Source organism: Coturnix japonica, chromosome 1 (assembly GCF_054131305.1).
Source record: "Coturnix japonica strain WE chromosome 1, WE-NBRP24, whole genome shotgun sequence".
Taxonomy (NCBI): domain Eukaryota; kingdom Metazoa; phylum Chordata; class Aves; order Galliformes; family Phasianidae; genus Coturnix; species Coturnix japonica.
The window spans coordinates 170,614,974-170,641,079 of record NC_140663.1 but is presented as its reverse complement, the minus strand read 5'-3'; the positions used below and the strand labels follow the sequence as shown (position 1 = coordinate 170,641,079).

General features: G+C 39.3%; 2 protein-coding genes across 15 annotated transcripts in view; both read left to right on the top strand.

Annotated features, from left to right (window-relative positions):
• LOC107308462 (putative N-acetylated-alpha-linked acidic dipeptidase) overlaps positions 1–12,689 on the top strand; it is a 28,239-nt gene extending 15,550 nt beyond the window's left edge. Inside the window, exons 10-19 of one of the 2 annotated variants that reach the window (XM_015852369.3) lie at positions 1,304–1,423; positions 2,705–2,787; positions 3,070–3,133; positions 3,674–3,741; positions 5,016–5,107; positions 5,912–6,002; positions 6,794–7,058; positions 7,151–7,232; positions 9,619–9,711; positions 10,667–12,689. In XM_015852369.3, coding sequence (XP_015707855.2) covers positions 1,304–1,423; positions 2,705–2,787; positions 3,070–3,133; positions 3,674–3,741; positions 5,016–5,107; positions 5,912–6,002; positions 6,794–7,058; positions 7,151–7,232; positions 9,619–9,711; positions 10,667–10,856 — 1,148 coding nt within the window. In that variant the 3' untranslated portion in view covers positions 10,857–12,689. Of the gene's footprint in view, positions 1–1,303; positions 1,424–2,704; positions 2,788–3,069; positions 3,134–3,673; positions 3,742–5,015; positions 5,108–5,911; positions 6,003–6,793; positions 7,059–7,150; positions 7,233–9,618; positions 9,712–10,666 lie in introns of those variants that run through there. The other variant, XR_014931898.1, reaches the window with a different exon arrangement.
• The window catches only part of LOC107308460 (N-acetylated-alpha-linked acidic dipeptidase 2-like), a 33,873-nt gene continuing 18,658 nt past the window's right edge, over positions 10,892–26,106 (top strand). For 11 of the 13 annotated variants that reach the window (XR_014931892.1, XR_014931887.1, XR_014931885.1 and 8 more), the window contains exons 1-10: positions 10,892–11,022; positions 15,461–15,630; positions 16,274–16,365; positions 16,996–17,101; positions 19,649–19,835; positions 21,180–21,281; positions 22,059–22,184; positions 23,785–23,971; positions 25,307–25,400; positions 25,681–25,779. Coding sequence is in view for 8 of the 13 variants with exons in the window: in XM_015852363.3 (XP_015707849.2) it covers positions 10,963–11,022; positions 15,461–15,630; positions 16,274–16,365; positions 16,996–17,101; positions 19,649–19,835; positions 21,180–21,281; positions 22,059–22,184; positions 23,785–23,971; positions 25,307–25,400; positions 25,681–25,779 (1,223 nt within the window). In the remaining 5 variants the exon portion in view is untranslated. Of the gene's footprint in view, positions 11,023–15,460; positions 15,631–16,069; positions 16,366–16,995; positions 17,102–19,648; positions 19,836–21,179; positions 21,282–22,058; positions 22,185–23,784; positions 23,972–25,306; positions 25,401–25,680; positions 25,780–26,106 lie in introns of those variants that run through there. The other 2 variants (XM_085509239.1, XM_085509266.1) reach the window with 2 other exon arrangements.

The window sequence follows — 26,106 nt, the reverse complement described above, 5'->3', positions numbered from 1 at the left end:
GCTTTGTTATCTGATATCTACATAAAAAACTAGAAATAAGTTCCAATCATACTGTATCCAGTTCAAAGAGAGCAGGGATCTTCTAGAAAAGGTCCAATGGGAGGGACACAGAGATGACTAGGAGTCTGGAACATCTCCCACATGAGGAAAGGCTGAAAGACCTATAACTCTTCAGTCTAGGGAAGAGAAGGCTGAGAGTGAATCTCGTCACTGTTGATAAATATCTAAGGTGTTGGAATGAAGTTGATGGGGACAGGCTGTTCTTTGTGGCATGCAGCAATAGAAGTGGGGGCAATGGGCAAGAAACTGAAACACAGGAATCACAGAATCATAGGGGTTGGAAGTGACCTCCAAAGATCATCGAGTTCAACCCCCCTCCTAAAGCAGGTTCCCTACACCAGGTCACACAGGTAGGCATCCAGTCGGGTCTTGAATACCTGCAGAGAAGGAGACTCCACAACTCCCCTGGGCAGCCTGTTCCAGTGCTCTGCCACCCTCACCATAATGAGGTTATGGTGCACATTCATGCGGAACTTCCTATGCTCCAGTTTCTGGCCGTTTCCCCTTGTCCTGTCTCCACACACTGCTGAAAAGATTCTGGCCTCACCACTTTGCCCCCCACACCTCAGGTATTTATAGATCTGGATCAGGTCCCCTCTCAGTCCTTTTCTCAAGGCTAAACAGATCCAGTTCACTCAGCCTTTCTTCATAGGAGAGATGCTTTGGGCCCTTCACCATCTTAGTGGCCCTCCGCTGGACTCTTTCCAAGAGATCCCTGTCTTCTTTGTACTGGGAAGCCCAGAACTGGACACAATATTCCAGTTGAGGCCTTATCAGGGCAGAGTAGAAGGGGAGGATCACCTCCTTTGACCTGCTGGACACGCTCTTTTTAATGCACCCCAGAATGCCATTGGCCTTCTTGGCCATGAGGGCACACTGCTGGCTCATGGCTAATCTGTCGTCCACCAGGACACCCAGGTCCCTCTCTGCAGAGCTCTTCTCCAGCAGGTCATCCACCAACCTGAAGGAATTTCCACATAAACACAAGGAAGAATTCACTGTGACAGTGATGAGCACTGGAGTAGGCTATCCAGAAAAGCTGTGAAGTCTCCTGGTTTGGAGATACTCAAGACCTATCTGGACACCTTCCTGTGCCACCTGTTATGTAGGGTACCTGCTTTAGCAGGGGATCTATGATCTCTAAAGTTGTCTTCCAACCACTACAATTCTATAATTCTGTGTGTAATTAACAACACTATGGCAGTAAAAGGTTTTTTCCAAGTAAACTTCCATATTTTTCTAGATAGATATGTCATCCTGGGAGGCCACCGGGACTCGTGGGTATTTGGTGGCATTGATCCTCAGAGTGGAGCAGCTGTGGTTCATGAGATTGTGAGGAGCTTTGGAAAACTGAAAAAAGAAGGTAATTGTCATGAAGGAATAAAGCACACCAAAAACACTCCTTTCAGCAGTGTCTGTTGATGTCTCTGAGATTTAAGCATGTGTTTAAATTTAGGTTTATATCTCTGATCTTTCAAAGAAGCAGCTCTTAATTAATCACATTTACAATGTCAATATCTCTGTATTACATGTATTCAAGAGAAAATATACCTGAAGAAAAGCAAAAATCAAACCATAAGTTATGAGAAGGATACTAAAATAAATATGTCATTCAGATAAAGTTGATTGCTGTTTATTTGATGTTGATCATACTGAGTGTCTGAATGATGCCGTGGTGAAGTGATCAATACTTCAGCAGGGAAGCACTGAAAGTCTTCTGGTCACTTGACTGGTCTGGAGACAGACCCAAATATGAATAAAGTCTGTGTAATGCAAAGAGTGAGCTGTGCAAACATAGTAGGAGGTAGTGGTTTTAAAAATACCTAGTTATATTATAACAGGAGAAGAATACTAAATGTACCAAATTTCTGTTGTTGTCAGAGCAAATACTATCACCCTCCTTGATATCTCATGCAAAGAAGGTCTGGTATAACTCAAGTGGTGTGCTATAGGAGCTTTCTTTGCATTGCTACTGCATTATATGCCTATTAGCATTCCATTTTCTCCTCACTCCCTTGCAGTTATTGAATGTCAGGTGATACTCTCTTTTCAATGCTAGTTTATAATTTAAAAGGAAAGTTGTAAGGGGGAAAAGAACTGAAAGATTCCAGTATCCTACAACTTTGTGCAAAGATGCAGAGGTGAGGCAATAGAGCTTGCTGCATTCAGTCTGGGTTTGAATTAACTGTAGAACTTCAAATGAAATATCTTTGTTTTGAAGGTGATCTAGCATAGAAATCTAATATTTGTAAAAGAGGTCAAAGAAATTGAGTGTAGATATGACAACTTTTCAAATACAACTTTTTGTTGAAGTACAATCAATTTACAGTGTGCACTGAGTTGAAATGAGCAGAAAGGAAAGCTTTCTTTCAGGAATTTATGCACAAACGTTCTTTTTTCTTGTTCAGTTCTCAATTTTAGAAAATTCTGTTGAGCTGAGAAAAAGTGTGCATTTTTGGCACAATATTAAAGTGGAGATGAGATTGCTAAGAATTAATAAAGCACTGTTAGATTAGATAAGTTAAATTTAAAGTTAAATTTAATGGTCATCTTTTTCCACAAATCGGGATAAAAGATGAACACCTCAAAAATGACATGAGCAGTTTTTATTTTGGTAATTCACTTCTATGGTCTTTTATTGCAGGATGGAGGCCACGGAGAACAGTGATATTTGCAAGCTGGGATGCAGAGGAATTTGGCTTGTTAGGATCAACGGAGTGGGCTGAGGTAAACTGATGTTGCTACAAGACCAGTCTTCACAATTGCAAATCTTCAAGAAATCTGTATAAGAAAGCAGCACTTCTTCTCTCTATTGCTCTCCCTGTGTCTTACATACACACAGTTATTCTTACAGAATCCCCAACGTAGGGGATGCCCTACCTTGTACTGCACTGTACTCAGTGCAGTAGACTATATGACTTTACCTGAAACAGCTGTTACTTCTATGATCAGAAAAAGTGTTCTGAGGAAAAAAGTTTATTAGCGTTTTCTTTCTCTTTTCATTCTCAGGAAAATGCCAAACTATTGCAATCACGAGGAGTGGCTTATATCAATGCAGATTCCTCCATTGAAGGTATATTGTTTTGGCTTGCATTTTATAGGAATAGAGACGATATGTACGGATGACTGGGAGGCAGTTTGACTTAGAAATCTGTGAAAGCCTGAACATGATAATGTTGTCGAGTTAATCTAATAGTAGATGTGGAAGGAAACAGTGACCCAGAATTGTAAAGCATCCTTCAGATATTCTATTCTTGTTGCTTTAGGGAAGAAGTGCCTTATAGCAGCTACATTATTTGGGGAGTCAAGGTGAACAACAAGTGTTGTGCCACTGTTAGCAATTCTGTAGCAACTCAGTAGGGTCTACATCCCCTCTCATAATGTTTGTAATCAGCATAGGGGCATAAGAAAAGCTCTTGTAGTTGCTTCAGAAGTTGGTCTATAATTCATCCTAACTAGGTCACAGGAGAAGAACCCCTCTATAGGAAGAATCAGTTTGTTCCTTGTAAAGTGTGTAGTCTTTTAATGTCTTCCTTTTTAACTAATAATGGCATGAGGCCTCAGTTGAGTAGAACTTCCTTCTTCATATGAATATTTTTGTTTTGTTTTTCAGGAAACTATACACTAAGGGTGGATTGCACACCACTGATGTACCGACTGGTGTACAGTGTAACCAAAGAGGTAATATAGCTTTAAATTTTTAGCTGCAACATTCACTGTTCATTTACTGGATGGGACTTGATGCATAAAATATGATGTCATGTTACTTTCTTTCCTGCCAAGGTAAATTAACTATAGTAACTCAATGTAGACATTTTCTGGCAATTAAAGACAACAAATACAATTTAACTCTGTTAAAATTAGATGCCCAGTTAAAGATATTTCTGTCTGGAACTGTGGAAGAGCCAATCACCTGCAGTTCCCATGGTAACGTGCTAAATGTGGGTGTTCAGAACTGCAGAAAATCAGGTCATTAGAGCCTCACTTTGGACACCAGAGCCATCATTAAACTGTTGACCTAAATACCAGTAAACATGGTTGCATAACCCTTCCTTGAGCTGGAAAGCAGCAACAAAGGCTGATTAATGCATGTTACTACGCCCTGTTGGTAGCTGGTGTCTGAAGAAATCACTAATCAGGAAGGAGGTTCTGTAACCCCATCCAAAATTAATCTGTGGCAGAAAATGTTAACATGCTTCTTTAAGCAGTTAGCTCCATGTCTGTATAGCCAAGCATGTTTTATTTTGACTGCTGTTGTTGAGTCATCCTTAGAAATATAGTAAAACAAAAATAAATAGCAAAAAAATTTAATACAGTAAAAGAAATGAAACCTCAGCTGCCCATCAGTGAAAAGAAAGATGAAAAATATACAGTGTTATTGTGCTAAGTAATCTGGGAAGTAGTCTGAAAATAGAGATAGGAATGAACTAGATAATACTTCTGTACTTCTGTAGCAGTAATAATAATGGAAGCACTCAGTGCTGCACACTTTGTCCTTCTAAGGTCGCTACTGCTTCCATGGAAATCTTTGCTTTGAACTAAAACAAGGAAAAGAACAATTTTAAATTAAACCAAGACAGAATTGTTTGAAATTTCATGCCAGACCGAAGCAAGAAGCTTCTTTTTTTTTTTCCCCAGTATTTCGTGTGTTTAGTATTTAAATTAAATGACTGAGCATCTCATTAAAAGTATCAGAAAGTAAATTTTGGCATGAAATGTTCGGCTTTCCTTGTGTTTTCTTTCATCTAAAGTTACTTACTTTTAGCAAATAAATTATTCCTTTGAAAAATGTGCATTTAAAAATTTGAATTGGAAATGTAGAAAGGCTGAGGGATTAAGACTTTTGTTCATTATCCTAAGCCATAGGCATTAAGTAATGCCCAGTTTTAGTTTCACCGACAAGTGATATTTAAAACTGTACCTTTTGTCTTTTTTTTGCAATATATATTTTCTAGATACCAAGTCCCGATGAAGGGTTTGAAGGAAAATCTCTTTATGAGAGCTGGTATAAAAAAAATCCATCAACAGAATATAAGGAGGTCCCAAGGTAAGTGACAAAAGAAAATGAAGATAATGCCAGAACTTACTGCAGCTTGTAGATGTGAGTTTTAAAGAAATACCCTCTTGAAAAACTGAGCACTTGAATGAAACAGTGTGTTTTTCAACAGATATAGATTTCAGAGTTTGATTGCAGCTGATGTATTGTACAACACTTATATGAACTTGGACTTGTAGCATCTAAAGGAGGCTTTGTGAGTTAAAAGTAGTGTTGGTGTAGTTTATAAAGATGCAGACATAACAAGGTAGGATGTGAAAGCCAGTGGCAGGAGCACTAGATGGTAACACAATAGCATTCCCTTGCAGTTGCTTCCAGTTTCTTGGCAGGCCTCTGAATTTCTGAGGCTACAGAGCACACCAAGCAGGTTTTTGCAACACTGTCCTTTACAGATTTACTTAATCTAAGAAACTGATTCTCTTATGTGACGCCATGCTGGTACTGTTGTGTTTCCTCTCAGTTGAGAGACTGGAAATAGTGAAAGTTTAACAGAAAGAAGGTATTTGGGTCTTCTCAATTATAAAGGCAGTGAGTTAAATTTTCCCCTTTAGTGTTTTCTCTGCACTGGCTCTGTCCTCTTGAGAATACAGTTATTGGTAGGAGGTGAATACAATGTAGGGCTTCCAGGGAATTTGTGGTGTACTGAAAGAAAGAACGTGCTAGGGAAAGATTATGTAGTGACTGTAACTGGAGAATAAATAACTATCATCTTAGTACTTGGAAACAAGCTAGAAAATGTATTTTAAGTATTGTCACTCAAGGCAATGACTTTTTTTCCTTCTTTCTTGTTAAAAGAATAAATAAACTGGGTTCTGGCAATGACTTTGAGGTCTTTTTTCAACGTCTTGGCATTGCTTCAGGCAGAGCACGTTACAGTAAAAACTGGGTAAGTCTGCATCTTAGTAATTATATCTTCCTTGCAATTGCCTGAATAATAACTGTAAATGAGCCATTCACAGTGGCAGCTTTTTGGAATAGTTCAGTTTAGTGTGTCAGAGTGGAGTCTCAGTTCCTAACTAGAACTCTATATGCTACTACACTACAAATATTTAAATAACAGGAATTGTCAACTTGGTGTCAATCAGACAAGAGAAGAGGAATTTTATTCAGAGTAAGTGGATGCACTTAAAATTATTTAGGGTTCAGAAAGGGTTCCATGGTTTATGATGTCTTTTAAATGAATTTTGATGGCTTATGAAGCAATTAATTCAGAAATTATTCATGTTTTGTGAAGAATATAGGGTCGACTTTGATTCATGGTATGAAAACAACTAAGAAGTGTTTGAGAAGCAGTCTATTAAATTCAGTCTTTCCCTGTGAAAAAGCATAGCCAAAGATGGAAACAAAAATAACTACTGAGATCCAAAGAGAAGGGCAACTTCACATTATTGTAGACAACTAGAAGTTGTGTCTGTTCTTGGCAACCTTCTTTAGGCCCAGTACCAGGTCAGTGGAGAGAGCATTTCCAGGTAACTATTTCAACATAAGCTGATGTCTAAGAGCTTCAACACTGAGCAGTTCTTCCCACGTGACTGTCCATAGAGGCTACAGAGAAGTAGTGTGACCTGAATACTTAACTTTACTGTGCCTTAAATCCTGCAGCCAAGGTTTTCAAACAAACATAAAATATCTGTTGCTGATTTGAATAATGAATTTGTTTGATTTTGTTTGTTTCAGAATGTAGAAAAATATAGCAGCTACCCAGTTTACCACAGTGTGTATGAAACCTACGAAATTGTGGAAAGATTTTATGATCCTTCCTTCAAGAATCATCTGACAGTAGCTCAGGTACGGGGAGGGCTGGTGTTTGAACTGGCCAACTCTGTTCTACTTCCTTTTGACTGTAGAGATTATGCATCAGCTCTGAACGACTATGCTCATATCATCTATAATATGTCAAGGAATCATGAGGAAGAACTGGCAACATACAATGTATCCTTTGGTAGGTACAGTCTTTTAATTTCTCTGTTAATAGTAGTGATGCCTTATTTTAATTTATAAGCCTTCCAATTCCTTCATTTCTGCTCCCTCCAGATGCTCTCTTTTCAGCTGTGAAGAATTTTACAGAAGCTGCTGATAGCTTTCATGACAGACTGCGACAAATAGATATCAACAAGTAAGTTTAACTCTTTTTTCTTCCAGCCAAGTCTTCATAGTCCTCTGGGCTCAGAGGGCATTGTCGTTACTTGCATTTAGTCCCCTGAATAACCATGATGACAAATGGCTGGTGTTCATTTGAAGTCCTTATGGGCTCTTGTCTTTAAGGATCTGATTATTCTAAGAAACAGAATATGGAAGTGTTGAACTAGCAGTCATCAGAGACACTGGAGAGCCTGGAAATCTAGCCATTTTGACTTTGAAAAGTGTCAAAGGTAATGATTGTCTGTTGTGCTCAGGAGCAGCACTTGGATGGCACATGGTTGTGACTAGACTGGTGCATAGCATGAGCAGAGCCAGCACAGGAGGGTCACTTCCAAGTGCAAACACTGTAGGATTTTGTTACTGGATTATCATTAAAGAGCAAATGTTACCTTGTAGCCTGCGTTTGCCAGCCACTATAGTTTTCAAGATACCAGTCCTACTTAATGAAAAAAAAATAACTGTACCATGATCATAGTTATGGAAAGATTTTTGATAAGCTTTCCAAAAATTCTGTGTAGCACCAATGCCATTATTTATACAGGGCATGATTTTTAATTTTTTTTGTAGGCCATTCTAAGAACATGAAACTATACTTCCTTTTATATATATGTAGAATTATGTTACATTTAATGGGAAGAGTCAAGCTTAGCCAGAGGCTTGCCTTTAGGAAATATTAAGAACAAAAGCCATATTTTTAATGGTGGCAACTTTCTAGAGAAATAAATGTACAGTTATTTTGTATGTAAAAGATTAGATTTATGACATATGTCATATATATTACACTTTTGTGGGCTTCATATTTCTGTGGTGCTTACATCATGTTATTTGAAGAAAGGCTAATTTGCATAAGCAGACACAGCGACTTTTAAGCTAGAATGTAATTCACTTTCTGTTTTGTGCTCCATTTACAAATCATGACTTCCGTCCCAACCCTGTCAGATCTGTTCTGCCTTAGTTATTTTGATTTTGTAACTCCTGTCAGTTACCAAGCTTACACATTTATGAATTTCAATGTATTTGTTTTCGTGAATTGCTAAAATGTGTCAGTAAACATAGCTGGAGTTTCAAAACAGACATAGAAGAAAACACTTCACTGTTAATCTTTGTGACTCAATAACGTCTTGATAATTCTGCAGCACAGTAGCAAATGAGAAAGTTCAGTCCAAAATCATTTTACTGATGGTTAACCTAAATCTAAACATGAATTCAGCCAGCTAAATTCAGTTTCTATCTATACAAGTGTAAATTTGAAGCAATTTCATTGACAGTCATAGACTTATTGCAGGCTGAGAGTGATACAAAATTTACTGCTTTTTCTTGGTAAGTACTTTTGAAGATTTACAGTAAGTAAGTTACTTTGTATGTGAACTATCAAACCGACATATAGTCAGCATATTCTCCTTCACAGTTCTTCTATTTGTTAAGCATCACAACTATGCTCAGAGCTATTCAAAGCACACAGAAACAGATGGTTTCTGCTCCAGGGAATTTGCAGTCTGCTATCCGAAAAACAAAATTCTTGGATGACTCAAAAGATGATTCTAATGTTCCTGTTTCTCAGATGTGATTTTATATAAACACTAATGTGATTTTATTGAAGTAATTTGGTGCTGACTGGCTTTTTGGAAAATGGAGCTCTCTACAAAAGAAGGGGATGGTCTATCTAAACATCCTAAGAAAAAGGAGATATGGGAATAAAATAAAACACGAAAGAAAATACCTGAAAGTCTGTCTTCTTTGACAGTATTCCTTGGTCTGTAGAACCTTTAAAAGACCTACGGTTCTTTTAAAGCTCTCCTCTGGGGAGACCTCACTGTGGTGTTCCTATAATTGAAGGGAGCATATAAACAGGAGGGGCAATGGCTTTTTACAGGGGTAAACAGTGATAGGACGAGGGAGAATGGTTTTAAACTGAGACGGGGGAGGTTTAGGTTAGAGATTAGGAGGAATTTTTCCACACGGAGGTGGTGACACTCTGGAACAGGTTGCCCAAGTAGACTACGGATGCCCCATCCCTGGATGCATTCACTGCCAAGCTGGATGTGGCTCTGGGCAGCTTGGTCTGGTGGTTGATGAGCTTGCACATAGCAGGGAGGTTAAAACTAGATGATCATTGTATTCCTTTTCAACCCAGGCCATTCTATGATTCTATGATTTATACACCAGACTGTCTCACAGTATAGAACAGTGTAATTTGCTTGTGCAGGTTAGTTGTTGTGATCTGTCTTCTGTGGGCTGTGGTTCAAGTTCAGCATCCTGGATCTACTGTCCTTCATGTATCCAGAGCTGTATACATCATGGTATGGAAAGAGTAAGCAAAAATCTGTAGCTGATGTATTTTTGTGTTGTTTTCTTTTCAGCCTACTTGCTGTCAGATCGTTAAATGATCAACTCATGTTTCTAGAAAGGGCTTTCATCGATCCACTTGGATTACCTGGAAGGCCATTCTATAGGTAAGAAATGGTTATTTTTTCACTTTCTGGCTGGAGTATCATATGAGAATTTATTTGTAATTTATGGATCTCTGAATGAATTTGTAATGACTTTATTGAACATAGTAAAAGTATATCAAATAAGACAAATAAGATTAAAAGGGAAACAGTGCTAGGGAAAACTTCACTGAGAGACTCTAGACAGAGTGAGATTCTTGCTGTAAGCGTATTCAAATCAATAAATCAGTTTCCATTGATCTTAATGTGCTTCTAATCAGATCAAAAAGTTTGGCCCTGGTCCCAACGCAAGTTCTCTGATAAAGGATCTTTAGGAAGCTGTGTTTTGGAAGTGACATAGGGTATACTTGAAACATCTAAAATTTGACCTATCGTAGCAGATCAGGCATGCTAGCAAATAGGTTATAGAGGGCAGTCCTTCAGCAGCAGTGAATCTTTTCTTCCAGTTCAAGAAATAAGTTGTGTTTGAGAGGCAGAATAGTCAAATCAAGCTCAGCTTTTTCATCCTTCTACTCTGCGTTCTGAATAGTAATCTTGCCAATAAAAAGTAACTGTAGAAGGAGAATATAAGATCTATGGTCCTATCTCTCATGACTTATGATTGAAATTCTCCTGACGACTCCCTGTTGTTACAACATCAACTTTCCTACCTCAAAGCATGCCTGTATCTGTCAAAGATTGTGTATATCTGTGAGAAAAGATGCTGCCTTTTCTATTTTAATCTTTCCCTTCTGAAATGAGAGAAAGGTAAATGCTTAGCTACTAAGTTGTAGAATTTGCATGGAATGAAATAGCTCATTTAATTTTCTTTCTTCATAGACTGTAGGCATTGTTGCTACAGTGACGATATTTGTTTACACCTTCAGTGTCAATTTGACAAAGAATATAGAAACATCACATCTATTCAGAAAAAAAAAATATTTTCCTAACACAGAATATTTTTTTCCTTTAATTACAGACATGTTATCTTTGCTCCAAGCAGCCATAACAAGTATGCAGGAGAATCGTTCCCAGGGATCTATGATGCCATGTTTGACATTGAAAACAAAGCTGATCAAGATGAAGCCTGGAAAGAAGTTAAGAGGCAGATCTCCATTGCAGCCTTCACTGTGCAGGCAGCAGCAGGAACACTGAAAGAAGTAGCATAAATATCAACGTTATTGTCAATGAAGACTATTTATGACAGTGTGCAGATGCATCAACGTCAAAACATGAAAACACTAAGACAAATACTAAAAGTGCCACAAAACCCAAATGGTCTTGTCCTTTGCAATTTATACAACAAAATGGGATGCATTTAGCACTGTTAACAAGGTAATGATGTTTTTCATTGCACAAGCTCAGTCTTTAGATAAATTCTGAAGTGAGAGTCTACATTAAAAAAAACGTAGTTTCTCTGCTTCATATTTTAAGGATCTCTAACCACTGGATTTATTTTAAGAGCTCTGAAATCTGTTTGCTTCATTAATTTTTTGACTTTATATTTTTTATCTTTGAGTTGCATATTTGTACTCTGTGATAGTGTTTTCACTTTTCTTTTACATGAAGATGGAAGATTCTTTTACATATGAAGATGGGAAAACTGTCACATATAGTGTGAGGAATGTATTACGATCATAACAAATCTTGGACTGCCAGCCCAGAATACTCATCCATGATGTCCTTTTCTTCACACGCTAAGTCTTTCAGCTGTTTGCAAATAGATTTAAGCAAGAAGCTTTTTAGTCACTGGAGTGAAAATTAGGTGATATATCTTATGAGAAAGTTAATGATCTCACAAAACACGTCTTTCAAGATGTAGACCTGGTTTTATACTTTCACCCCAAACATACCTATATTATATCTTGACCATACCACAGCATTCTTAATATGAAGACAATCAGAAGAAAACCAAATTCATCATGTCCTTTATGTGAAAATTTACTAAATTATTAAAAGCACCATAGAACCTGTGTTTCTGATTTGGGCATGCAGCTTACTCTTAAACCAAGCTGCTAGAAGGGACAACTGAAATCAGATGGAGAAGACTCAGAAAACCAGGTCAGTTTATCTGACAGTCTGCCACTGCAGGAATTAATAAGCTCTTTGATGGCAAATAATTCAGTGAAATTTGATTTGCTATTTCATCTGAGTCATCCACCATTTCTTAGAAGATTCATCTGTCATCTGGTGGATTTCAGTGTCATGGAAGATTTTTTTTATTTTCCATAACAATTAAGTAATTCTTAAACATTCTTTAAAACCCTTTATTGTTAAATCATTTTACTTGGCAGTTAGTCTTTCTCAAAATAATCCAGTTTATCAGGTAATGGGAAGTGCTCTTGCAACCACAGTTATTACCCAGTTACTTACACATTTTTATGGAACTGATTAAAACTGGAATAAGAGCATAAAGACATGTTCTCCCAAATCTACTCATGTGGGTTGGTGGCATTGCTGTCACTGTTTTATCACTGCTGTCTGCTCCACTGCTCCTTTTGTCAATGAAGCAATGAATTGTGATGTTTTATGGTCCAGTTCTTGCAAAATTAGTGAGGTTGGTTTAGGTCATCAATTAAGCTAACCTATAGGATTTTGTGTCTGAAGATCTCTTCCAATTGAACTCTCCTCTCCTCTCCTCTCCTCTCCTCTCCTCTCCTCTCCTCTCCTCTCCTCTCCTCTCCTCTCCTCTCCTCTCCTCTCCTCTCCTCTCCTCTCCTCTCCTCTCCTCTCCTCTCCTCTCCTCTCCTCTCCTCTCCTCTCCTCTCCTCTCCTCCCCTCTCCTCTCCTAATTTTATTCTGTTCTGTAAGAACAATTTTGTTTGCACTGAGAAATGGCATTTCACATTACTCATTTACTAGGAGGACAGTAAGAAGCACGGGTCACATGACATTTATGAATGAAGTCAAGCCAACTGGCATGTGCCAGCAAATGAAGCATTCAGTTCCTATCAGCCTAGTGGCAAAACACTGGTTAAATAAATAATATATAACCATTCTAAGCCCTGTCTGTTAATATGTTCTTGAGAACTTGGTAACTTTACTGACAAATATTTCCAGTTCAGCGATTCCTTAGAGTTCAAAAAACAGCCTTAACCAGCCACATGCACAAGGAGATATGTCCTATGAGCAAGTCTTCCAAGACACACTATGGGAAGCCAGACAGAGGAATACTCATTTGTTTTTGACGGCTACCGAAGACAAATTCATTATGTCATTGATTTATAGACAGCAGCAGCTGACTTAAATAGAAGTCAAGAGTTTTAAAAGTGTTCAGTAAGCAGAGGGAAGAACCCAGGTGGCATTAATAAGAGAAACAAACAAACAAAAGATATATTTTTTTAAAGAAAGTACATCTTATCTTATGTCATTGAATTGAATGCTGTCAAGATTTTCCGAAGAACTTCATATGGCCATTCTGTGCACTGCAAATCAACTGAGATGAATGTATTGGAAATGTAGAACCTATACCAGGGACAGAGCAGTCCCTGGTAGTCAAGATCTTTGAGATGGGACCTGTGCTTCTCTTTGTATGTAAGCTATTTGAAATTTGCAGCTGGACCACAAATAATAGTGTGGTAGCAGAGTAGCCAAGTCTAACAGCTTCAGTTAGAGTGTGTGTCATTCTTCCATGTGACTTACAGCAGGTCCTGAGGGTGGGGGACTGCAATACATAGAGCAGTATCATTCACTCAGAGGACTGTAGGGTAATTCAGGTCTAAAGATAAATCAGAGCTCTGTAGCACAAACTGCTGTTCAAAGCAGGGTCAGCTTTGAGGGTAGATCAGGTTGCACAGGACTTCACCTTGTCTGGTCTTGTAGAGCTCCAAGGACAGAGACTGCATAACCAGTCTGTGCAATGTGCACCAGTGCTTCATTCCCTAACGAACCTTTTGTTTCAGTCGATGCCTTCTCTTTTTCATTCTCTCTCTTGAGAGACTTTTTGTAGACACCGTTATGTTTCTTTTGGTTTATGCTTAATGTGCAGTTCTTTACTCTTTCTTCCTCACTGGGTACATTCCTCTTGTAGAAGAAAGGGTCAAAGTCTGCAAGCTGAACTTAGCTGCCGGTAATGTAAACTTTATTTTATCTGGAATCTGATAAGGGACTTCTGAAGTTCAAGACAGCAATCTCCAACTCAAGGCATCAAAATCTGCTGCCCTTTTAATCTAGCAGCCAGACAGATTGCAGAGTCCATGAGAGAGAGCTCTGGGGAGACTGTGAAACTGGCAGAGTCAGAAGGGATCTGTTGACTTGAAATTGCAGTTGAGCATTCCTTGACTGCTAAGTGAGATGCTCAGTGAGGTCTATGCAGCTTCTACCTCCTCACAGATGTGATTTTCCATTCCAGGCATGTTGTACTTCAGTTCTCATCGTGTCAGGCTCATTTTTCTCTGGCTTCAGTTATTCTTAGATGTTTTAGCATAGTTAAGACCTGCCAGTACAACTTTGGCTCTGTGATTTGGTAATGTCTCTTGTGGGCTACTCAGGGCATGTATCAGAAAGCAGCAAATGTGGAGGACGCAGGCTGCATTTCTTATGATGCATACTTTAGAATTGGTAGTGTGAGCAAGGAAGAGAAAGTAAGGGAATTAAATAAAAACAAAACAGAAAATGATGGGGATGAAGGGGATTAAAAAAATGAGCAGCAAAAAATACTAAAGAGAACCCCCTCTTCCAGCTTAGGCAGTGAGGAAAATGAAAGTGGGTCCAGGAGGTATCATCCCCTTCTCTTGAAAAACAGTTCTGCCCTGTTCCCCCTTCCTGAAGTGAAGATAGCAGCAGCTATAAATTCTGTTATCAAGCCTAAACTCCTGTTTCTCTTAGATGAATGGAGTTTATTTAGCCTTTAAATGTCGTTTTTCTCATCTTCCTACCTAGTGTGTAGATGAGATAACTAATGTATACTCTTGCAAGCAATTTCAGTTCTATATATAATAGATATGATCCAGGAGAGTCAGCAAAAAATGTTAGGCTGTAATGCCACTCCTTGAACTGGCCTCCATGGCACGCCAAGATTATTGGAGGCATAGATTCGTACTATGCTGTGTTTGCATTTAAATGAAGTATCATGTACTTTGCCTGTGGCCAAACCAAGGAGGCTAAGAACATGCCACAGGTAACAACTAATAGTATTAGAACTTTGACTTAGACTGTAGAAGCCACTTGGTTACTGCTGTATTAAACATGAGATGCCTGGTTCGGTCTCTGTATAGCTGATATTGTGAAGATAAAGAAAGGTACAGAAATAAATACACTTTGTACTGTCTCATTGTTGCTATTCCTACCCTTTTCCTCCACTGATGTTATCATCATGTGAGGTCTAATTTAGGCATTAATCTCCAAAAGTCCTTGTCACTTTGCTGTCTATTATGTGCCAATCCCACACCTGTGGTGCTATATAAATGCTAATGATACACCAATATGCTCATTTGCTGTATTTTCTGTAGGTGGAATTCCATCTGGTTTGTGTATGTCAAGTGAGATGGTGCAAAAAGGCCTTGCCTTGCTGTTTAGGATTTGTGGTGGTTTATGAGCAGTTGAGAAAAAAGAATAATAAGAAAACTGGACTTGCTTTTCATTCTTGATTTTAGAATCCCCAATTCTTGCAACTCTTCTTTTGGCTCTGGTCTTTTTCAAAGGCCCTTCCTGCAGTGACTGGGACACTAAGCAGCCTTTCCAGCTATTTCTAATTATTTTCCTCTCGGTACAGTCTGAGATACTTGAAGCACTCGGATGCTTGATACTTGGAGCACTGCCATTGCTTTCACAGGATCTATCTCCTTTGGGCCTTTGGGATCGAACAGTAAGAACAACGTGCACGTCTGGGTTCCCAGAAAAGCTTTCCTGCCTTCATCCTGAGAAGCGATCTCATGGGCAAGCCCACAGCTCCAGAAAGATCTGCCTTGGCTTCAGTGGCAGACAGAGAGATGCAGAGCCAGGGTAAGTTTCCACAAAAAGCCTTGGCTGAGTCCTTTCCCACAAAATACTGATGGATTTGGTGGAATTAGACTGGCAAAACGAGATCCTAAGAACCTTGTAGTCCAAAATGCAAAAAGCTGGAGGATGTAGGAAATCCTTTGGCAGCTTTGGAAAGTGACATCTGGAAGTGTCCCCACTGGCTAATCTAAATTGTAGCTTGAACTACTCTAGGTATTTATTGCTTGCCAACATAACCACAGATTACAAAGAGGCGCAGTTCAGTGTTTCCTCAGTAAAGAGAAAGCAATTTTCCCTTCCTCTGTTTTCACCTCATGGTCACTTCCACTGATTGTCGTTCAGCTTGAAACAGGAACTTTCAAAAGCAGAAAGTCCTGATAATTAATAGAAAATAGTTCTAAAAGTAATAGTTAAGTACTGTTTGCTGCACAGCCTTTGTTCTGATACACAGGCTGCCTTGTAGGGCGGTTTACTGTGCTCAGAAAATCTTCCTATCCTCATTGCAGGGTTACAGATTCCTAGGCAGGACACCAGCTTAGGATCACAGAAGCTGGGGGCAGCCCTGGTGCTGAGGGGGGGAGGAGGAGGAGGAGAGAAAGGAGGAAGAGGACAGCAGCAACTTGTGTGCCTTCCTTCCCTCCCACAGAGCTGCCTATATGGCCAGGAGCAGGGCCACCCACTGCACATGGCTGGGCTGCCCCGTGCTGCTGGGCTGCTTCGTGCTGGGCTTTCTCACAGGTGAGTACAGAGCTCTGGGTCTTTTTTTCCTTTAATTCTTATTTTGTCATTCCTTGTGAAGGTCTATTGAAACGCTCCCATTCTGTTGAAGGCATGTAGCCAAGGAGGAGTTTAGTTCTGTATAACAGCCAGGAACAGAGCTGCTGAATTTTCCATCGTATTCAATGCACTCCACTACAACTTCAGATTCTTTTCTGCAGTTACATGCAACATTTCATTTTATGTCTAACACTGCATCCCTGCATCTGTTCTTTTTAAACTTGCGTTGCAACAGTAGCAAAAGGCTAAAGCATGAAGGAAGGCTATAAAATATAAAAATCATTGCTTTCATTTAGGAGATCCCTGAACAACAAATTTCTGGTGGTTGTGCTATGGGGGCTTTTGTGTCCTAAAGCTTTTGCAATTCAGTCAGTGAGCTATTTTTTGCTTCTATTTCACTTCTCTGTTTGAGTCAGCAGAGACCAAGAGAGGGCACTCTAAGCCCCAATCATCCTCTTGAGTTTGATGTGACTGCTCAGCGCTTGTAAGTTCCACATGGGCTCATAGATGCGAGATCTGGGGCTCTTGCTAAGTAGGATCTTTTCAATAATAATGACGTTTTCATAAACAGCTTTTCAAAATGTGTTTCAGGATGGTTTACAAAGCCAAGCGAAAGAAAACCCAACTCTGTCTATCAGAATGTGAGACAGAAACTTGTGGATGAAATGAAAGCTGAAAGCATCAAGCGATTCCTTCGGTAAGCCCTGCTCATCTTGCCTTGTGATTAATTTCATCAGCCATGAAAGCCAGGAAGTGATAACATCAGCTCTGAGAAACAGCCCCTGCAATCAGATCAGTTAAGATGCATTGAAAATGCCTGGTTTGTGCAGGCTGTCTGGAAAGAACAGGAGGGAGAGACCCACAACCCTCCCTGCTTCATCCCTTCCCATTTCTGAGTCTGCCTTTTCAGCACACGGGTACTTCCCTCAAGCTGTGTTGCTTTCAGTGCTCATCATAAGATTTTGCTATGAAGATTTTCTATAGTCTTCATCTAAAGTAGTATAACTGCTTTTTTCTTCATGACTCTCCGAATCTCCAGCATCAGAGAAGTAAAGAATTTTGTTCTTTGCTCTCAAACAGAGATCATTTTACTTTATGTGGTAAAGACTGATGGCTGTTAATTACATTTGATTGATATCTGTCCAATCTGTCCTTCAATTTTCAATATAAACATCTAACCCAGTTAGTCCAAATAGAAAATCTATGCATTCAAAAGATTGCAAAGCTTTCATGCCACTGAGGAATGTGTATAGTTACAACTTGGAACAAGAGATGATGAAGAGGGATGGTTCAGGTTTGGTATTAGGAAAAATATCACCTCAGATAGAGTCAAGTATTGGCACAAGCTGTGCAGGGAGGGGTTGCATTCACCATCCCTGGAGGTGTTCAGGAACTGTGGAGATGTGGCATTGAGAGATATGGTTATGGTGGGGATGGACCGATGGATGCACTCAAGGATTTTAGAGTTCTTTTCCAACCTTAATGTTGATTCTATGATTCTTTGATTCAATGAAATGATAACTACTTCAGTCTGGAAAGACTGGATAATGTCTTGTTATCTGAGTGCCTGAGACTCCATCAGACCATCTTGTCTTTCTGAGGAGGCAAAGGTCCCTGAGCACAGTGTGTGTGCATGCTTGGTTAAGTCTTGCATGTTTCAAATTGTTATTAAATATACTTTTTCTCATCATAACACATAAATGCAGCTCTCTGAAAACATCTAAAAATGCTAAGGATGTAGAAATAATCGCTTGCATTGCTTTATATTTCACTTGAAATTAAAAATGAAAACATTCCTGTGCATGTTTTTATCTGCTGCAGTGGAAGAGATAAATTCTCACAAAGTCAACAAGTATAATCTCAGGTTAATAGTATGTTGGTATTCAGCATGTAAGTCTGCACCTGCATTATAAGCATCAAAGGGTTATTGGCACATTTTATTTCTGTGCATTTATTCAAAAGGCAAGAGATTTAATTCTAATATCAATAAGTTTTCTAAGTCTGTAGGCCTTATTTGTTTTGTATTTGTTGCTCTCCATAGATAGGAAAGTTCCTGAAGGTTGTGTCCCAGTGAGAGTCTAGGCAACACGCAGACCAATGACAGCATGAAATACCCCTGTAGTTATGTTGAAGTTTCTTAGCCACGGGGTGTGGATGGTATCTGGTTTGTCTGCTTACTTTGAAGATGGGCCAAATGCTTCATACTGTTTATTTCCTCAAATCAAATGTAAGGCAGGAACCGCTTAAAAAAATATTAACCCACTTCCAAAAAGTTTGTTAACAGCGTAGAAGTCTCTGAATGAGAGAATTTTGGCCCATGTTCTTAGTTTTTTCAGACTAGTAAATCAAATGGCAAAAACAAACAGTGGCACTGGGAAAATGCAGGCACTGTTTCCTTAGTATTGAGTCATAACTCTAGAAAGCATGAAACTGGAAGTGAAACACTGAAAAAAATATAGATGCATTGTTCAGTATATTTTTCCTGCTGTCGTTCGGAGTATTTAAACTACAGTAGTTTAGGAATTGAAAGCACTGAAACCTTTAAAGAATTTAAGCTCAAGGGGATGATAGTCAACAGGTCTTGGTAAAGGTTTCAAGGACATGAAGGTAGGAACAGTAAGCATTTATTCACTGTTTATTTAAATGATCAACCCAATAAGCGTGATCACATTCTGTAAGGAAATGACTAACTGGCAACGTGGCTGATGGAGATGCTGCAGTGGATGCCATATCTTTGACATTAAGAAAGTTCTGGGCATTTTTTCCTGCAGCATTCTCATGTGAAAGCTGAGGAGGAGGCGCATACTGAAGAACAAGCTGTTGGGTGGGTGGAAAATTCTCTGAACTGACATGTTCAAGGGGTACTTATCAGAGGTATTTGGTGCCATTTGTTAATGGTGATTAACTGTACCTGGCATCCATGAGTTAGCCATTAACAGGTGACCTGTTGGAAATCCATACTGCTCAGCACCCCACTGGTGAATCTGTCTGCATTCCTCATAAATGATTTATCTTAAGGTCTCAGGAAAGATCTGTCAGAAAGAAGTCAGAAAGTTCTGACTCCACATTGTGCTTGTCCTGATGCAGACTGATAAGCAATTACAGTATTCAGCCTACGTTTTTACCATGAGAACTTGGCTTTCTGTGCACGTGGACTGGAGATATGCTTTAATGCACTGGTCTGAGTTGGCTGCTGTGTTCTCCTGCAGTTAGTGTTCACTGGTGACTTTTTGTTTTATTCTAGCTCCTTTACCAAGTTGCCTCATCTTGCAGGAACTGAGCAGAATTTTCTTCTTGCCAAACAAATTCAAGGCCAATGGAAGGAATTTGGATTGGATTCAGCAGAACTTGTTCATTATGATGTGCTGCTTTCATACCCAAGTGAAACACAGTCAAACTACATCTCAGTAATTGATGATCGAGGGAATGAGGTGATATTTTTAATGATGAAGCTATATTTATGTAAGATCTCTTTTAAGAAACAGTGTCTTCTTCTATCTTCCCACTCCCTCATCCCAGCACTGGGCTTGATAATCTGATAAAAAACCCAGTGGAAAGAGAACTCAAATGTAGAAATGGTTTTCCAGTCTGAACAGAATAGTGTGGCTTAGATCTCAGTGTCTCATACAGAAGAGAAAGTACATGAGGATAGGCAGGGACCCAACAGATGTATACTATAACGTGTAAGAATGACCATACTGGTTCATATTAGGCATACATCTAAACTAATATCCTCTTTCTGCAAACATCTTTTAGTAGATACCCAGGCAAGTTAAGGAAAAAGAAACATGTTTAGTGTGAATAATTCTTCCAGTGTCTAGGTGTTTTTAGCTCAAATGTGCTTGCATCACATTCAGAGAACATCTTTAAGAATCTTCATTAGACTTCTTTTCCAAGTATTTAATTGGATAGTACCCTCATCACCGCTCTGTTCCAAAAGCCTATCCAGAGTCTGCTTGAACATCTGTACAATTGCTGTTTCCACACATTGCTAAGGTATGCCATGCAGTGCTGTCACTGTTTTAAGTAAGTACTGCCTCTTTGCAATTGCTCTGAATGTGATCTTACTGCCTTTCTGGGGTGTTGGAGGTTATAACTCATATGTAGTCACCTCCTACATTTTTTACACCCAGAGGAATTAATAGGTAGAAGCGAAGAGGGACGATGCAGCTGTTAGGGAAGGATCATAGCACATTGTCAGGAATGGAGACCCCTGGTAGGGAATGAGGAATATGTGCTCAGGAAGGAATGAACTTAGAGGTAAAAGAATGGAGAAAGCCTTCCAGGAACTCCTTAGCACAGCCTCTGACAGAGACTCTCACAAAGTGACAAAGAATAAAGATAAACCTTGAGACAACATGAGTGTTACAGATAAATAGTGGTGAGAGGCCGTGTGTTTAACTGGGGCATAACAACTTCAGAGAGGTGAAGAAATGAATAATAGCGTAGGTGGGAGTTATCACAAGAAATGCCTGTGATGGCATGGATGAACTATGTGTCTTTATATTGTCATTACCTCTTGGCATTATTCAGCTACCTCTTTACTTAAGTGACTGATGAGCATCTTCTGACAAGTGGTTGGTATTCATAGCAGCACTATGTTATAAAAATTCAGCTATGTATCCTCAGCTGACTTTTCTTTGAAGTTATTTTTGATGTTTAGCATTCCATCTTTTTTGCTGACAGTTTAAGGAAATTAGCATATCATTTGCATTAACCAAACTTACACCTTGAGGTACATTGCTTGACCAAAAGCTTATGTTATTTATTGATAGATTTTCAATACTTCATCATTTGAACCACCTCCTCAGGGATATGAAAATGTTACTGATATATTGCCACCATATAATGCTTTTTCAGCGCCAGGAACGCCAGAGGTAAGAAAGATAAGCAAGAGAATTGTTGACTGAAATTGTGTTTTGAGGAATGCTTGATGGAATGGATTGCTTCAGCATTTCAAAATACTTATTGTAGAAATTTTAATTAACCATTACTACAAGGGAAGAAAAAGACAGGCCACATATTGTGTGAAGGTTAGAAGTCTATTAGAAAGAAACCTTTTTGAAAGTGCTGGAAATGTGGTTCATGAAACAAGTAAAGAGCTTCTCTTTCGTTGGAAAATTGGATACATCTTGGGTTACTCCACTCAGTCATGTGGAAAGGATTTCCTTGAGTCTTAAGTGGAATTAACTATAGAAATGATTTTGAAATACAGGTTGGACTGAGTGTATGTCTTCAAAGGTTAAAAAATCACTCAAACTAGTAATTCACCGTGGCTAGATCAGTCAGGGGCAGCACTGTTTTATAGATATATACAAATAAAATCATATAATAGCAAGTGTCTATGTATACAAGTAACAGCACTATCTATCCATGCCACAGAACTTTGTCAGTTTAGCAGACTGTGTTGTTTTCATTTGCAGCCTTGGTTTGTATGGCTGCTGGGCAGCAGTTAAGTGCAGAGTTTCATAGGAAGGTCAACTGTCTGACACAAGATTTCCTGTAGATATGATGGAAATATTTCGCTATTAGTTTTATTGGGGCTGGAACTCATATATGGAGATGCAAAATATATCACACATGAAGAAGACTGAAGAGGTATTTTGTTTGTTCGATGACCAATTACTAACAAATTGATGTTCTTTACTGTGCAGGCAGATCTGGTATATGTGAATTATGGCCGCACTGAAGACTTTATGAAACTGGAGCGTGAAATGGGAATTAACTGTACAGGAAAGATTGTCATAGCCAGATATGGGAAGATCTTCAGAGGAAACAAAGTAAGTGCTGTGCTTAATTTTTTTTTTTTTTTTTTTTTTTAAATTTGTGGGCAGCTGTGTCTAATACTGCTCACAGTAAAGCCAGCAGGAGTTAATGATGAGTGTAAGTTGAAATATATGAGAAGAAACACAGAGTCATAAAATAGCTTGGGTTGGATGGGACCTCAATGTTCATCAAGTTCCAACCTCCCTGACACCCTGACACAGGCAGGGTTGCCAACTGCTAGATCAAGCATAAGATCAGGTTGCCCAGGGCCCCATCCAGCCTGGCCTTAAAAACCTCCAGGGAGAGAGCAGCCACAACCACTCTGAGCGCCCTTTCCAGCACCTTGCTTCCATCTCGCTGAAAAACTTCCTCCTTACATCTAATCTAAATCCCCCCCTCCTTAGATTTAAAACCATTTCCCCTTGTGTTATCACAATCTATCCATGTAAAATGTTTATTTTCCTTCTGTTTATAATCTCCCTTTAAATACTGAAAGGCCTTGATGAGGTCACCCCACTCAGCCTTCTCTTCTCCAAGCTGAACAAGCCCAGGGGAGGTGCTCCAGCCCCCTTGCCATCTTAATGGTCCTCCTCTGGATGCTCTGCATCTTTCCTGTGTTGGGGCCCCCAGACATGGATGCAGTACTTCAGATCTGACTTCATGAGCGCAGAGTAGAGTGAGACAGTCATCTCTCTTGCACTGCTGCTACCCCTCTTCTGATACAGCCCAGGATACTGTTGGCATTCCAGGCTGTTAGAGTACACTGCTGGCTTGAGTTAATTTCTCCATCCATCAGGACTCTTAAGTCCTTCTCAGCAAGGCTACTCTCAAGGATTTATTCTCCCATTCTGTATATGTATCTGGAGTTATCTCAACCCAAGTGCAGAATTCTGCACTTTCCTTTGTTGAACCTCATTAGGTTGACATGGGCCCACCTCTTGAGTTTATCAAGGTCTTTCTGGATAACATCCCGTCCTTCTGCCATGTCAACTGCAATGTTCAGCTTGGTTTCATTATCAAACTTGTTGAGGGTACACTTGGTCCTATCATCTATGTCACTGATAAAGACGTTGAAGAGTCCTGGTAATGCATCCAGCATATCTGCCTTCTTTACATTAACTTGTAAAAGAAGAAAATATGTTAAGCATACTAATTTCCTGACAGTGATATGACTACAGACTCTTTAGGCAGTTCTTGCAAGAGATTAGTTTGGGGAACAGTTTGCAGAGCCAAGGTTTTTGCTACTTTTCATCTGAAGAGCTGCAGTATTTTGGAGGATTCAATAAAGATTCTGATGTACAGACATTGAGTAACTACTCCTCTGGCTATGGACATCAACACCAATAAAATTGAGGATGGAGGGAAAAGGAAGGTAGTAGTTAGTTCTTTTCCCTCAGAGTTTTGCCTTGTGCTTTATCTCATAGCTCTGGGGTGTGATTTAAAGGTGTGCGACAAATAATGAACTTAATGTCTTTTGTTGTGGTATGGTCTGCTGAGTCTGTGATCGTATTCACTTTTCCACATGTACATCATCTAAAACTGTGTCCATGTGGGAGTCAACATTCAAAGTTATTATTGCACTTAAGAAACTTATAATGTCAAATCATTTTACAGGTTAAAAATGCCATTTTAGCAGGAGCCATAGGGATCATACTTTATTCAGACCCTGCTGATTACTGTGCCCCAGGAGTAGATCCTTACCCAGATGGCTGGAACCTTCCAGGCAGAGGAGTCCAGCGTGGGAATGTGCTGAACCTGAATGGAGCTGGGGACCCTCTAACACCCGGTTATCCTGCAAAAGGTGAGTGACAGATCCGTACCCTGGACCATCAAGTACTTTCTAAAATGCTACTGAAAGTTACCGTAGCTCTAGAAATTCATCTGGTTTTGGTACAGATGCAAAAAGAAAAGTTACCTAGAATTACTTTCAGCAGTCACCCATTTTCCTGTTGCACATTAGATTCCGCCTGTATGTCATTTTGACTGGTTGCTTTTGAGTTAGGTGGGGAAGGTTGCGTTTTTGGGAGAATCTCTTTGCATTTTCTCAGCCTTATAACTCTCAGGTGAATGATTTCAGGTTTTCAGACTGCAAAGTAGTTGAAAATGAGTGATAATTTACAGCTGTTTTTAAATCTCTTTGTTTCGCAAGAGGACAAGTTTAGACTACACTATAGTCTATCATCAAAGAGGAGTAATAGCTTTGCTTGTAGGTATGCTTTCTTTCTCATCCTAAATTCCAAACAGTTTAAAATTCTCCATACAGGGTGTAGATTTCTGTAATAACAATAACAGTGGCCTAGAGACTTTTGAAACTTGGCACCAAATGTTTTTCTTGTCCCTATTGGCAGCCTGAATTAAGGTGCCTACCAGTCCTGTCTGCCAATGGGATGGCAACAAAAGGGTGCTTCTGGGGAACTCACTGGCTTGTGATTATTACTGGGGGCATAACACAACACCATATAGAAAAGAAAAACAAACCTAGCAGGGCAGGGTGTTTGCACCTGGCTCACTAGTTTCAGAGGGACAGTGAATGCCTGCAACCTAGGTAAATCACGGGATCAGAATTGTAGGGGTTGGAAGGGACCTCTAGAGATCATTGAGTCCAAGCCCCAAATGCAGCTGTGGATGTCTTCTGAAGCATGCAAAAGGCAAACACCAGATTGGTTATTCCACATTCAGCTTTGAAGAGACACAATAATGTAGATGGACAGCAAGTCTAGTCTTCAGTCAGGCGTGCATTCAGATTAGGGATATATCCACACCAATAATCTCTTTCTACTCTAAGTGGATGCTAAGGCGAGCTTATAAACAAAGAAATGTGTCTGATATGCATAAGTCTTCCCGTGTCTAGATGTTTTCAGCTTGAATGTTCTCTGAATGCGATGCAGTCAGTCTCTTTAAGAATCCTCTTTAGACCTCTTGTGGGGGATGCGCAGAAGCACCATTGGATTTGTGATTCTCTTATTATGTTTTGGTTTTCTACAAAGCAATATCCTAGAAATGTTGTAAGAAATGATTAAGGAATTGATGGATGCTTGAGGCTGTTACATGGCTGCATCAATAAAAAAATCTCAGTTTAGTTTGGTGGTATCTGATAAGAATGCTATACAATGGATATTTTGCTCTGTTTTTTTAGAGTACATTTTTCGATACAAAGTTAATGAAGGTGTAGGGATTCCAAAAATCCCAGTTCATCCCATTGGATATCATGATGCAGAAGTGTTATTGCGGTGAGTACACATCAGTCCTCTTCACCACAATTAAGTATTCACAAATGTACTGTGAGATGTTTTATTCTAAGATGGTAAAACCTGTAGAGTTCCTTGTATTTACTGTTAGTTTGTAGTAGCATGTGCTTCTGAAATTTCAGAGGTTCGGAGAAATCTGTTTCTGGCATGATGCTTTTAAGAATTCTGTAAGCCCACTTTGGTTTTGGTGCAGTAGCTATTGCAGGAATTTCTGATTTTAGCCCACTGCTCAACTATGTTCTTCTTGGTTTTTACTCAACAGTGCAATGGGAGGACCCGCAGCTCCAGACAGCACCTGGAAGGGAGCTCTCAATGTGTCTTATAACATAGGGCCAGGATTTGTGCACAGCTTTTCAACAAGGTCTGTTTTAATACTCAACTGTTTATTAAAATGGCAAAAATGGCCACAAGAAAAAGACTGTGAAATAATACAATCAGAGGTGTTCTAATAGAAACATACAATCATAGAATGGTTTTGGATGAAAGGGACTCTGAAGTCAAATCTAGTTCAGACCACCCTGCCCTGAATAAATTAACTTCATTCTTAGTGGTCAACACTCAATGATAAATATTAGAATTAGAAAGTAAATGATCAAAACTACAGTGCTCAGTGTTCCCCAATGTAAATGGTAGATGGATGCCAAGAGTATACATAACCAGTCCATCTATCCATTAGTTTTTCTTTCAT